A 14,104-nucleotide genomic window follows, 5' to 3' on the forward strand; every position below is an offset into this window, starting at 1 on the left:
GAACCCCGTGCGCACAGAAGATGGGTCCTTCCCTAGAAGCAGCTGAATCCTCTTTCTGAGCAGCCAACCATTTATACGTTCGTGAATGCCGTGAAAAGTGTCGCAAAAATGCCCACTTCATAGTCTAGAAAGGGGAAAGCTAATTTTTGCATTAAAAAGGCTGTCATCGACGAAAGTCCTTGTAGACTTTGTTCGACCATCCAGTTAGTTCTAGAAAAGTACGCCTGCAGTATAAAGATCGCTACGTGTATTGATGGCAAAATGGGTTCGCCAAATACAGATCTTTGTCTTGTGCCTTGCTTTTGACTTTTTTTTCCCAAGATCTACGGGTTCTCTCTGCGCACGGGCGTACTTGATCAACGGGGCGATACTAATAAGACAAAACGCTATAATTTGAATCATTATTCTGATATCATCGCTTCGCCAGCGCTTTCAGCCAAGCTTGGAACACTCCAGCGACTTAAACATCACCGGAAGTTTGGTGTCTCGTGCGACAGCAGTGAGTTCGTAGCGACACTTTCAGTTCACTGGTGGACACGCAAAGATGCCGTCCAAACAAAGAGACAAAACAATGAACACAAGAAATAGCAAACAACTACTTTATCGCTTTATTACACCACTTTTTCATCGACAACTCTCATTCATTGCCCGTTCATTCCGAGCCGACGGGGCGGGAAAAAATACGAAAAGAAAACAACATTGCACCTGCGAAGGCCAGCTTAAAGTTGAGACAGCCTTTGTATAGCCACATAATCGCGCTGCTCCTCTATGCACATTTACGTTACAGTTTAATTTTCAAGTTGCGTTTAAAGATTTGCTTCTTAGTTAGATGGAAAACGTTTCCCGAGGGTTAAGGCAGCCAGGTACGCAGTTATTGTAGTGAAGCCCACGAAGACGTTACTGAGGCAACATTTAGTTCTGTGAGAATTAAGACAGTCAGAGTAGCATTAGCTGCTTTGGCGACAAAAATATATATGGCTCAATGAGAGCACAGTTTTTCTGCACGGATTTACGACCTTCAGTTCAGTTCAGGGACATTTTAAACCTAAGCAACACATATAATTGGCCCAATATCGGAAATAGATGCTTTCACTCTGGTACCTTGCAGGACCGGCATGTGCCAGTGCGTTTCCAATACTGGGCCAATTACTTGTGCTGCTCGGGAAATCCTGTCTTGAGCCGACGTGTGCAGTCTTTCGAGCGCAGTCAACCGCTGTGGCATTTGTTCGACCTCAAAAGCTGTCTCGCAGGGAACTGTAAGCTGGCGCTCCATTTTCAAAAAAACCAGGAGGGTATGAGTGGCCCTGCTTCAAGGGTGTCTCTTCGGAGACGCATTTGCCAGGCAGGAACGGAAAGGCAGCTTCAGCGCTAGCGCGTGTGCACTTAGGTGGAACGCTCGTGTTTGTGTATAGGTATATGTATATAGATATGTATATAACTTTCTTATCATATATGAATACAACTTTTTTTATCTCTTTCACAGGTATTACGATGCGTGGCGTTGAGACACCACAGCACAGACACATATAAAAAAAATAGGCTCCAAACTCGTGTTTCGTCAAAGTGTTACCTACGCCTGGAACACGGTCTCTTACTCGATATTTTCTTTTAAGAAACAGCACTATTTTGCTTTGAACAAACTTCGCTCCCTTTTCAGGTTAACCTTAAAGACATCACATCTTTCGGCCTCGGACATTTCACATAAAACTGTTTACTTTTCTGGCATACATCACAATAGTGGATGAGTCACAGCAGAACCTCTATGTGCGAAGAGAACCGAGCTATACATAGCAAGCTTTAGCTACACAACACCAAACAACCGCGTGTATAGAGGCGCAATTGCTCAGTTACTTTTCGTGTTACAGGCGCAAGAACACTTGGGACACGAGGAACACTTCGAAGAGCATTTTAGTAGTACGCGCGTACCGGGCGTTACGTTTGTGTCAATAAGTATTTCGAAACATATAGAGATATCTCCCTTCAGCAACATGGTAAAACGACGACCAGCCGACTAGCTTGAAAATGGCAGGAATGGTGGCGGCGCGGCCAAACACAAACAACAACACTTGGAAGCCCCGCACTCCGCGACAGGTGCAAGACGTGAGCGCAGCGCGCAAGCAACATAAGACACTGCTGGCGTCAAGAAAATAAAAAAGAAAAAGGCAAACAGCGTGGAGTTAGCACCAAAGTAGTCTAGCATCCTGTTTCCACAATGAACGTGTATAAGTACACTCTAAGCAGTAGGGAGTAAAGCGCACTCCCTTTTATAGAAGTATAGGTATATGTGTATGTATAGGTATGTGTACAGTCTTTGTCAAAAGTAACCAGGCTGCATGGTTTGCTTCTCGTTTGTATAGTAGAGCCTTTACGGCTTTCCCTAAGGTCGAAAAGTTCTTCAAAGGTGAGAACAGGGGTTCTCCTTACCATACAGAGATTTAGAGCTTGAGGGCTGGCATAATAGTTTAAATATACGACTGAATGCAGTTATGAATGCAGTTATGAATGCAGTTATCACCCCGTCCCGCCTCTTCCTCTATCGCTATCGATCGGACCCTTCCTGTCCCAACTGCCCCTGTATCTATGCGGACCTGGCCCATTGCCTCTTCTATTGCCCGGCTGCTCAGCAGTCGGGTTCCTTCCCCCCACCCTCCCTGTCCATCACCACCTGGCTCGACTGGCTTGGCGCTGAAGGGGAAGAGGAACAGCGGCTTCTGGTCGCCCAGGCGGTCGACATGCTCGGCCTATAAATTATGGTCGAATAAAAGTCTTTTACTACTACTACTACTACGACTGAGAAACAAAACCATGCAGCCTGGTTACTTTTTACAAAGACTGTATATATACATATACATGTATATATACATATACATGTATATATACCTATACATGGAGTGGGGAGGGAGGGAATTGAACTGTTTACTCTATTTTTACTCCCATATAGGCGTATTAGAGTTGAGTGAAAGAGGACCTGGGCTTAACTTCTCCTGACACAATTTCGTGACGCTTGGATGTCTGGTAGCGCGTTTCGCCTGAATCAGGGTGTTGAATTTCGTGATCTTATCAAAAATAATCCTTACGAAACTCCCACATTATCTTGAACTCTCATGAACAGTCCACTGTCTGTCGACAAATGTTTCGCATAACTCGCTGATTGCTTCGAAGCGCTTCGGGTGCCGAATTTGTGAACAATATCCGGGCTCGCTTTACTCGCGAACTGTACGCTCTAAACCCGAATACACCTACATGAGAGTAAAAAGGGAGAAAGCTCTCCTCTAGCGCTCTCCCTTCTATAAAAGGAAGTGCTTTAGAGATTAGGTTATTCCCTTTTTAATCCTTTCTGTTTTAGAGTGAAGGGGGAGCGCACCGCCACTGCTTTTATCTGGTTTTCAATGGCGCGGTGAAGTGCGGACAGACTGCTAGGTTAAGGGAGTTCAGCCGTTCTTTGATTTCGAGAGAAGTGAGCGAAAGCCTGTTTCTCGCAAAAAAATAGATATGAGAAATTCCCTTTCAGTTGTCCTTGCCTGGCTGATTACGCCAGTCATTAAGGCGCTTGTTGGTGCTGATTACCGGCGGGAAACGAACTTTGAAGGCACACACAACGTGCGGCTGTATACACGAATATGTCGAGAAAACGTTTGCACGTACGATAAGTCCGCGGCGCATAAAACGACCTGAACACCAAGGTATCAAGGCAGGCTGTGACTCTCCTGGTGCATGCCACTTTTTGTGAGAGCAATGCGGTGGCCATAGCGAATACTTAGGTTTGCTACTGTAGGCACCCAAGGAGAAAAGGGGCAAGGCACGTGCGTAAACTTGGTCCCTTTGAAACTGCTGTCTCGGATATGGTCGGTTGCTTAAGTCTAACTTCGTTTCAACTAGTGTCTTTGCTGAAGCTAACGTCCGATAGCAAAAATCTCCAGAGTCAATGTTCATGTGTCTCTGCAAATGGACATGAACTTGTCTGTGATTGCATACGCGTGTTTCTTTCTTTATTTATGACTTTTTTATTTTTCATGAAGCATCGATGCTATAGGGCCTTGTTTTGTAGCCTTTTGTTTCGCTCTCTATCAGTGGTAGCTCCCGCGAGTGACGTCAGAGTTGACAGCAGCGCCACTGATCTGCACCAGAGCAAGCGCCACGGAGCCGTGTCGTCCGGTGCGTTTTCTACTATAGAACTTGATATATAACCAAATAACCCGCGTCGAATTCCTAGTGATTCTTCGCGGTTGTTTCTATTCATCCATGAGAAAACGGGGTGAACAAGCCGTTTAATCGCCGCTTAGAAGCCCTCCGCATCACTGCTTTAAGAAATGGAGTTAGAACAGTAGTAACAAACGACCTAAACAGTTCTTGACGCTGTGACAATGGTCCATACTCTGAATGAAGCCACTTCAGGCGCTTATTTCACGCAGAACGAGACTGCGAGGCGTTTCAAAGAGCTTTTGCATACACAAAACAGGCACAGGAGTGAGGCGTTCAGAAAGACGAGTTTGATTGCCTTCGACGATTCAAGCGATTGAAAAAAGCAGTGTGACCTCATCTTGCTGTGTTCTAACCGCTCGCGAGCGTAAACGTAACATAAAACTCTGATTAAAAATAATAAACAGGTAAAAGAACGTATAAGTAAGATATCTGCATTAAGTTTTTCCGTCAGAGGATACTGACAGAACTTAGAGAACAAAACAACAAAACAAAAATATATTAACAACTGCATGATCATCTATGTACAAGCGGGTTTGCTGCATGCTGGAGCTGGCAGCGTATATAGGTTTATTTGCCATTAACACAATTTTAACACGCTGGCGTTGTTTTGTTTTTCGTGTGTTTGTTGTATCTCGTGCTTGCTGTCTGGGGCGAACTTAAGCGGAGCTACGTCGCAAAAACTGCTAGGAAAATAATCTCGTGTAATACCTGCAGCAAAATTTCAACGCTCACTTGAGCAGATCTGCATGTCTCCACGAACCTGGTTGGGCGAGCGCCTGATGCCTTTACCTGGCAACGCTATCCATGTTAATTTGCGAGGACTAAAGTAATCTTAAAATTTTGAAACAGGAATAAGTGAAAAAAGCCTGTTTTATTTAGTTGTGCCCTTATTGAGTTTAACTGCCCAACGCTGCCTTTAGAGTCAAGTATAAGTGAAGCTCACGATTCAGTGTGTTCCTTCAGACATTGTGGTCGCTACATCGGAGCTTGTTCCTTTAGAACGCTGCCTTGCAGAGGGGTTTGGGCTGGTGGAGTTCACGCTGTCACCAGTTGCTGCGTTTGTACAAGCTTGTAGCGCGCTTTACCAGTTAACCAGCAACAGTCACAATAAAGCACATTCAGATAGCCTAGGACGCATTGCTATGCACACAGCGACGTACTACAATACCTGGCAGCAGGTGTTTTTTTTTTTTTTTCTAAGGCACATCGAAGCACATGCATAAATAAGCCAAGCTTGGTCGTTATAACTGCGGTCATCCTACGGGCTGGTATATTTTGCTACGGCCACTATTCTCAATGGTCCCTGGTTTGAGACTGTCAACTCCCATATGGTTTGATTTCTTACTCTGTGCTCCTGATTTATATTGCTTGAAGCATCATAGAAGCAACTCCATCTGAGAAGAGTTGCCAGTCTCTTTCCTTCGCTCGACGCGTCAAGCAATAGGCGTTCGACGCGGTGTACTACAATCTGCCATTGGTCCCGTACAGCGTTACACCTCTAAGACACTAACAGTAAACAGCACATGCCGAATGACGTTAACACGCACACGCTCTAAGACAAGATAAAACAACACACTATTGCACACTGAACAATCTCGGCTCTCCTAGGGCCCGCGTAGAGCATCAACGAGAAAACACGGGAACCAAGAAACATGTGTCTAAGGGAAAAGCAATGAACAAGAATACGCAGTGCGCTTTGAATCGGGGTAAGGGCAAAGCGGCGCCCAACGTGGTACCAACGTTGGACCAACGTAGTGCCAACGTTGTGCCAATGTCATTCACTGTCACGTGACGCACTTGCCCGTGCCGCACAGTTTTCGCGCCCGTGACCCAGCACGCACGGGTGTTGCGTTGTCGGCCTCGCGTCGCCATAGGCGCCGCCACAGTCTGGAACTTGTGCATCAGGTAAAACAACGGCATACGCGACGGTCCTTGCGCAGGATTGAGTACCGTCATCGTAGGGGGGGGGGGGGGGGGGGGGGAAGCACTTCCACGTGGTTCTGAAGAAGGCCGTGCCGTCGGGGGGAGAACGTTCTACGAGGCCGAGTCCGTCGTCGGAGCAAACTTAACAACAAGGACTGGTTTTTGTTCGCCGGGGTGACAAACGCCCAGAGACGTGTCGGCGGCTCAGAGGGACGTGTGCCGCTTCATGTGCAGCGACAGGTGGTCGGAGCGGGAGAAGGCGCGTTCGCACAGCCGGCACTGGAACGGCCGGTCGCCGGTGTGCTTGCGGTAGTGCCTCGTGAGCTCGTCGGAGCGGGCGAACTTCCAGCCGCACTCCTTCCAGTTGCACTGGTACGGCTTCTCGCCCGTGTGCGTCCGCAGGTGCGCCTTGAGGTGCGAGCTCTTGGTGTAGCTCTTGCTGCAGCCAGGGTGCGAGCAGGTGTGGATGGTGACTTTCTTGCGGCTCACCGTTGTCCTCTGCTGCTGTGGCTGCTGCTGGCTGGTCTTCTTGGGTACGCCCAGGGGCGAAGACCTGCAGAACGGGTCTGTCATGTGCTGCATTTCCGGCGTGAGCGGCGTTGTTGGGAACGGATTGGGTGGTCCCATCGCGCTACCGGCGCTCAGAAGATCCGCTAACCGGGGTGAGGAAGGTGGCGTCACCATGCGTAGATGCGGAGGGGTCTGCTGTTTGCCATGATGCTGCTGCTGCTGAGGTGGCTGTTGAAGGCACTGGGTGAGGATGTCATCGGCCTTCATGGGCAACGAGTGCATAGCAGGGATGTTGGTCTGGTACTGGCTGCCATCCAGGGCGGCGCCCAGGTGCTGTCCCAGCTGGGAGTGGTCCGGGGACGCGGGTGGCGACATCTGGCTTGAAGGCGGTGTCTGCAGGGGATTTGTGCTTTGGTAGTTGGCCCAGAGGTTGGTGTATTGAGAACTCGAGAGCATGGACACGTCGAACGCGTTGGCTGCAGCTTCCGCCTTCATTGCTAGCGCGGATTGTTGGTACGTCAGGTTGTCTATGGACGCTGTGCTGCCCGCCGAGGTCACGTTGCACGGAAATGAGGGCTGGTGGTGTTGGTGCTGGTGCTGTGGCTGCTCTTGTTGCTGTTGCGGTGGCTTGAGCTCGCTTTCCGCTTCGTACGAGCTGACTTCGGGATACAAAGCGGCATCGTCTGAGTTCAGCATGAAGTCGAAGTCTAGCGTCACGAAACCTGACGTCGGTGTCGATGCGTTCTGTTGGTGAGACGTCTGGTCCTCGGGTGATGGAGTCTGCTGTTGAACCTGCGGCGGTTCCTGGGACGCCTGGGTGGCTTGCGCGACGTTCGGTTGCTGCTGCTGCTGCTGCAGCGGTGGTGGCCGGCTGGTGACGGGGGCGGTGAGCGCAGCGACAAGGATGGCACTGTTGGCGGGTAGGGTGGACGGCGTGGAGTCTCTGCGGTCGGTGGGTTTGTAACTGAAGCCAGCGTCGCGACTAGCTTGAGCCTCTGACTCGGCCTTGACGCCTCCCGACGCTGCCTGCCTCGCTCCGCTGATGTCGTCCAGGAGCACGCTCTCAATGTCTTGCCACACCTGGGAAAGAAGAAAAGAACAAAACAGAAGAAAAATTAGCATTGCAAACTGTGATTTTTCGAAACGTGGGCTATAGCACCCATACAATTCATTCATAGCTAGCAATCAATTAAATGTGTACTGAGGCCCAGTCGACGACTTATGGTACACACGGAGCACTGCGAATTGTTTTCATGACGACCACGAAAATACGTCTCCTCTTGTCTTCTTTAGCAGTTATCTCAAAGCATAATACAAGGGTAAAACTACACGATAAGTCTTAAGCTAAATAACTTACACTTAAGTCAGAGAAGCAAAAGAAGCTTGAGAAGTTAGTGTGAAATAGCAACAAGAACATGCTGCTGTTCTGGAGCCTTTTTTTTTTTGCACATCCAACCACTTTAGGAAGTAGGCTTTGAGGATAAACCCAAAAGCACTGGAAAAAAAAAAACACTCCAAAGTCTGCTGACTGGCCTCGCTCTTCGAGGAACGCTGAATAGTTAATCGAAGTCAAGCAATTCAATCAGGGAGTAATTACTCATTGACATCCACCCGAGCGCAGCCATACGGCTACAAAGGAAAGCTATACAGCTTTCTCAGAAACTTCGTAGTTAAAGAAAAATTCGTCCTGGTCCGGGGTTCGAACCCGGGAGCACCGCTTCACCGGAGCGGTCGCTCTACCAATTGAGCTAACTGGGAAGGCAAGCTTACGGTATCTTGGGGGATTCCCCTAAACATTTGACCAATCCAGTAATTCAATTGAACGTTTTGTGTCTGCAAGCTACACGTGGCGCAATCACTAATTACTTCATTATACCTAAAAAAACAGCAGTTAAGAACAGGGTTCAGGCTTCTTGCGTGGCCGCTACCGTGCCCTTCTAATGTGTCCATGGGAACTGCGTGGCGCAACTCCCGGAATCTCTGGGAGACCACACATCATCGCGGCCCATTTGCGCTTCGCCCATTGTCTCGCTCGCCAAGGCTCCATCAATCGTCCTCGGCTGCGCAATTTGACTCGACCGCAGCGTGCGATTATTGTCGCCAAACCGATGCTTGAAGGGCGAGCGGGCTTCCGCGCTCACTGCTTACGCCCTTAGGGAAGGCAGAAAAAAAAATGGCAGCGTCCTTCTTGTTAATTTTTTCTCGGTACTTTCGTTATGCTGCGCGGGTCCCAGGCATCTGAAACGGACGTCACGATAGGGACAGACCCGTTTCTGACCCGCAGAATAGCATGATGGCACCGCCGCCCAGCAGCACAGATAATCCCCAAACCCTTACCAAAAAATTTTAGACAGCTTATAGAGTGTCTATAGACTTCTGTCTATAAAGTCTATAGACTGTCTATAGACAAAAGTCCATAGGCAATACAAATGTCATAGACAGTCTATAGATAATCTATAGATTTATGACCAAACACTTTTAGTAGACTTTTGTCCATAGACAGTCTATATACTATGAATAGACAAAAAGCAATATCTGTAGGAAGTCAATAGAGTCAGTAAGAAGTCTATAGACGGTCTATAGACTATTTTTATAAGGGTATAATACTGGAAACGTGTTGGCAGAGGCTGGTCCTAGAAGTGACCAGAGTCGTACCATCCATTTACCACTACCTGTGCAGCTTGGGGAAGAATCCGAAAGCTATCCGGTACGTACACCATAAACAAAGGAGTAAAAAAGAGTAAGCTGTCCAGTAGTGCACTCCCTCTTTAAAAGGAAGAGCGCTAGCTAAAGAACGGCTTTCACCCTTTTTACTCCCATATTGGCCTGTTCTTACTCCCATATAGTAGTGTAGAGCGTTTCTCTCGGTCCTCACTTGCTACGTGCATTATGTGCACCGTCCCACATTGTAAATGGCGTGCTACGGCACAGGGTTGACCGAGATGTGCAACAAAATGACCATCGAGTGAAAAGCGCATAAAAAGGGGGCGGTACAAGTTGTTCTTTTTGTTGGCCACGAGCCGAGAAACGTAAGAGCAGAATTTCAGCTGTAACATATTTTCGGGAGTGAAAATTCAGGACTTGTTAAAATAGACTTCCCCTGTTCGCTCGTTAATTATTTGTTGCCGCTCCTTGCTAACCATGAACAAGATTATCGGGCTTGTTTAATACACAGCACAACACATCCAAAATAACGACCAAAAAGAGATGGCAAACGTCACTCCATTATTATGTGACCTCAGTACTCTGTTTACCGGCTGTTGTTGTCCTTGATATTGCGCCATTATTGATTCATATTAGCAATTGATATTAGAAATTAACTAAAGGCCACCGCGGTGGCTCAGTGGTTACGGTGCTCGGCTGCAGACCCAAAGGACGCGGGTTCGATGCCGGCCGCGGCGCTGGAATTTCTATATGGAGGCGAAATTCTAGAGGCCCGTGTATTGTGCGATGTCAGTGCACCCTAAAGAACGCCAGGTGGTCGAAATTTCCGGAACCCTTCACTACGGCGTCTTTCATAGCCTGAGTTGCTTTGGGGCGTTAAACCCCATAAATCTACCCTAGCAATCAACTAAGCCAGCAGTAACTGCTCGCCGGGTTAACGTCTGCCTGTGGAGTGCATCCGATTGGACATGTCCCAATCAGCGTTCCTTCTGTCAAGTCACCCGTCGATGGCTTCATCACCGTGCTACGATGCGGTCAACTGTCCCGGTCGAGCGTCTCCGAGCCCGTAACGATGATGAGCCCTTGCTAGGGAGAGGAACAACACCACGCAAAGCGGTGGCTTAATACTGTGCATTTACTGCGCTCTCGCTTGACGACGGAATAGGGCCCAAGCCTGCTGCACCGAATTGGCGCGGATGCGGACTGGGACGACCACAGCAGCGGGCGCGCGCGCTCTCGTCTTCGAGTCTGCTACTACGACACGGCAGGACGCGAAGCCTCCGGGCGCAGCTAAACTGTACGGCGTCGTCGTGTGCGCTCGCCGCTTATACCCTGCAGTAAACCTGCACCCCCACCCGCTTCGGTTCTCATCTACGGCGGAGGGAGGTCTGTCTCCTCGAGGACTCGCTTTATTTTCTTCTTTACTGCTATGCAGATGCGGGCTAATTGCGCCATTCCGTCGGCACCCCCTCCGTGCCCTTGCCGTCCGTCCAGCGCCCCGCACACGCACACGCATTCCGCAGCGTCGGACTCGCTGCATCTACTACGTGGGCCGTGGGACGACGTGTTGCAAGGGGACACGGCGTGGCAGCGTGCGGCTGTCGAGTGAAAGTATATGGGACCTCCTACCCTCCTCCGTTTTGTTTTTTTGCTCGCGCGATGTTTAGATCCGTTGCATTTTTTTATTTATCGTGGTAGTCGCATATCGAGAGCAGGGTGAGGAGGGAGGGGTGGGGAGAGAGAATAGATACTGTGCCACCGGGTGGTTTGTGAGGCAGGCATAATTCGCCGCCGACATTTAAGCGGATACATGTCTCGTGGCGCCGAGTGGGAGTCCGGTCGTGGACCAAATTGGCCCGATGGCCATGTTGGGACTGTTGACGTGAGACAATATTCTTAGCGCTCCAGTAATCTGTCTGCCCGAAATTGGTTTTTGTGTGGAGGAAACAAATGTGCAGAGCGCTTCCGCTGCTGCTGTTCGATTCATTGTAACAGTGCCGCACATGTGGGGCGTTACCATGACGACGGACGTTTGTGCCTGAGAAGCGCAAAGTCACTGCATGCATTGTGTCATGTTCTTAACTAGGCAGATTTCTTTTTGTGCGTGTTCGGGGGCCAAAGGGGGGGAGAGGGGGGGGGGTGCGTGCGCGCGTAAGTGCACGAATTGTCTTTGCCGTTTGTTGTGTTTTTTTGCGTGAACTATACGCCGCTGAACGCACACGATGGACCTTGAGATTGTCTAGAGAGCCCAAACTGGCGCTCGGTTAAACCGATGGGGAGCTAGGTTACAATGTACCACACCCAGGCGAAGTCCCTCCGACTGCAAACGGCTGCAATATTAGTGATGACAAAACACTGGATACTGTCAACGCAACGGTCACATTTTCCACTCGCAAGTTTTTCGCCAACATTACGCCCACTCGAGATCGTCTACACTCGAAGTGTTTTTTTTTTTTTTGTCCTCTCGGGAGTAACGACGACATTTTCTCCCCGGAGACGAAGTTGGGTGAGTGAAAAGACTGACTGCACTACGAGGCAGTCCGGAACAGATTTCAAGGACAACATGTTTAATCTTCAGTATACTAAAGGTTTGGTTTGGTTTATCGGGGTTTAACGTCCCGAAGCAACTCAGGCTATGAGGGACGCCGTAGTGAAGGGCTCCGGAAATTTCGACCACCTGGGGTTCTTTAACGTGCACTGACATCGCACAGTACACGGGCCTCTAGAATTTCGCTTCCATCGAAATTCCCCCGCCGCGGCCGGAATCGAACCCACGTCTTTCGGGTCAGCAGCTGAGCGCCGTAACCACTGAGCAATCGCGGCGGGCAGTATACTAAAGGAACGAACAGAGCAGTCGAAGAACGCAACAGAAAAGTTTTATGTCATCACAACAGATTTTCTGTAATATTTTTGACCAGAAATATAGTAACAACAGAATTTTTTGTATAACAGAATTTCGCGTAGTTACTACGGAAAAGTGCTACAGAACTACAGACAACAGAAAAGTACTGAAGAAAAAAACTACAGTACTAGAGAAAAACACAACATAAAAGCAAAAACATTTGTCGTTACGACAAAAATACGAAACATTGTGTCGTATTTTTGATTCGGTTCTCTCGTTTTTTTTTGTTTTTTTGCCGTCTGGAGGGGCGAATGACACCACTCTTAGTCCCCGCTCTCTTGCTCTCGTTTGTTGTAAGACAGCAACTTTGACGACGCGTTTGCTGCTTATGAAATTGTGGCGTTTTTGAAGTTCGATCGAAGCCCGGTAGAGGACGCAACAAGTGCAAAAGAAAATAATTAGATAGCGTTGTTCGCTAACAGTAGCACCGTCGGAATCCGTGCGGAGGCCGACACTTCTGCTTCGATAAGGGCTTAGTGGTATCGAAGCGATCGGCAGCTAACGAATGCGGCGATGCGTATATACGACGCTTTTCGAAATGTGCATGGGGGCTGAGTCTCGTAGCGCGCGTAAAGGATATATGCGCAATTTGTTTTCCTCGCTGCAAGCGATACATTAGTGGCGCGGTCGAGGTTTTCTCTGCCTCGACCTACACTATCTGTAAGTGTATAGTTTTATACTGTCTGGCATCTAAGCGGTGCTTGAAGTGCCAAACGGTCGGTTGCCGTCGTACTGCCATGTATTCGATGCCGCACGACGCAGTATCACCGTGCAGGCGGAGAGACGGGTCCGTACACCCAATAAGCCGCCGGAAGGCACGGGGTGAACGTTGCTACGATCACGGCAGAGTAAGCCGCGAGGAACTCTGCGTCGATACACGGACTGCTCGATCGCATTTCTCCTTTTTTTTTTTTTTAGTTGTGATAAGAACACCTTCATAAGCACTTCGTATATGTTTTAAGGCTCATCAAAGAGCAGGCTGTGGAAGCGTATGACAGTAAAAAAAAAAAGCCAGACATACTGGAATAATAGCGACACTTTCGATACCTCTTCATGTAGTCAGAGTTTTGTCTTTATTTTTTGTTCATATTTCGTATGAAGTCAATTGCCACATATGTCTATTTGCTCCCCATCGTTGCTTGCCTTGTAAAGGAGGCTGCGGACTCTAGTCAAGTCGCCTGCCTCTAAAGCGACTTTTACCCGCATTCTCTTCCATCATTGATGGAAATAAAGCAATTATTTTATTAATGCGAAAGCCTTTAATGGCTCATACTGCCGTCCGTTAGCAGGGGGTATAACACCTTTGGCCGCGTTTAACTCGTGTTAACTCGGGAACTAAAAAAGATAGGAGAAAACGAATGGTTTCTTCAGACAGAGGAGGAAACAATAAACGTAGCAACCAAGTTTGCGTCGAAATACCGCGTACGTCGATATTGCCAGGGGAACGGTGTGACGTCGCATCCACCGGAAGTCGTCGCGGCATGATGAAAATTGTCTCAGAATGGTCGGAAAAACGTCGGATTTGTGTCAAATTAGATGGAGAAATGTGTAATTAGGCGTAATTAACACTTAGAATCCCCGGAAGATGTATAATTTGAGTATCATATAGCCACGGGAATGGTATGACGTCACATCCACCGGAAGTCGCCACGGCATAGTGTCCTCGGCTTTCGCCTCTCAACACTTTAGTTGCCGAAGTGCCCTCGCAATTTTTTGTTATAAAGCGCGGCTAAGCTGCACTCACCTCTTAATGATTCATATATAACCGTAGCGTTCGATTTAACTCAAGTATTCCGAAGGGTGAATCAGAGTGGATAGCTCGCCCGGGGCCCAACTTTAAACAGAAGGGAGTAGAAAAGGAGTATGCTATCCTCTAACGCGCCACCTTTTATAAAAGGGTGT

The 14,104-nt window shown here is 48.5% G+C and overlaps 1 protein-coding gene across 2 annotated transcripts in view; it reads right to left on the reverse strand.

Annotated features, from left to right (window-relative positions):
- Positions 1 to 4,046: 4,046 nt before the first annotated feature.
- The window catches only part of LOC149365988 (uncharacterized), a 199,079-nt gene continuing 189,021 nt past the window's right edge, over positions 4,047 to 14,104 (reverse strand). For both annotated transcript variants that reach the window (XM_089547457.1, XM_089547458.1), the window contains exon 2: positions 4,047 to 7,716. In XM_089547457.1, the coding sequence (XP_089403583.1) occupies positions 6,331 to 7,716 (1,386 nt within the window). In that variant the 3' untranslated portion in view covers positions 4,047 to 6,330. The remainder of the gene's footprint in view (positions 7,717 to 14,104) is intronic.

The sequence above is a fragment of the Amblyomma mixtum genome, chromosome 1 (assembly GCF_055824585.1).
Source record: "Amblyomma mixtum isolate Tamu chromosome 1, ASM5582458v1, whole genome shotgun sequence".
NCBI classification, from domain to species: Eukaryota; Metazoa; Arthropoda; class Arachnida; order Ixodida; family Ixodidae; genus Amblyomma; species Amblyomma mixtum.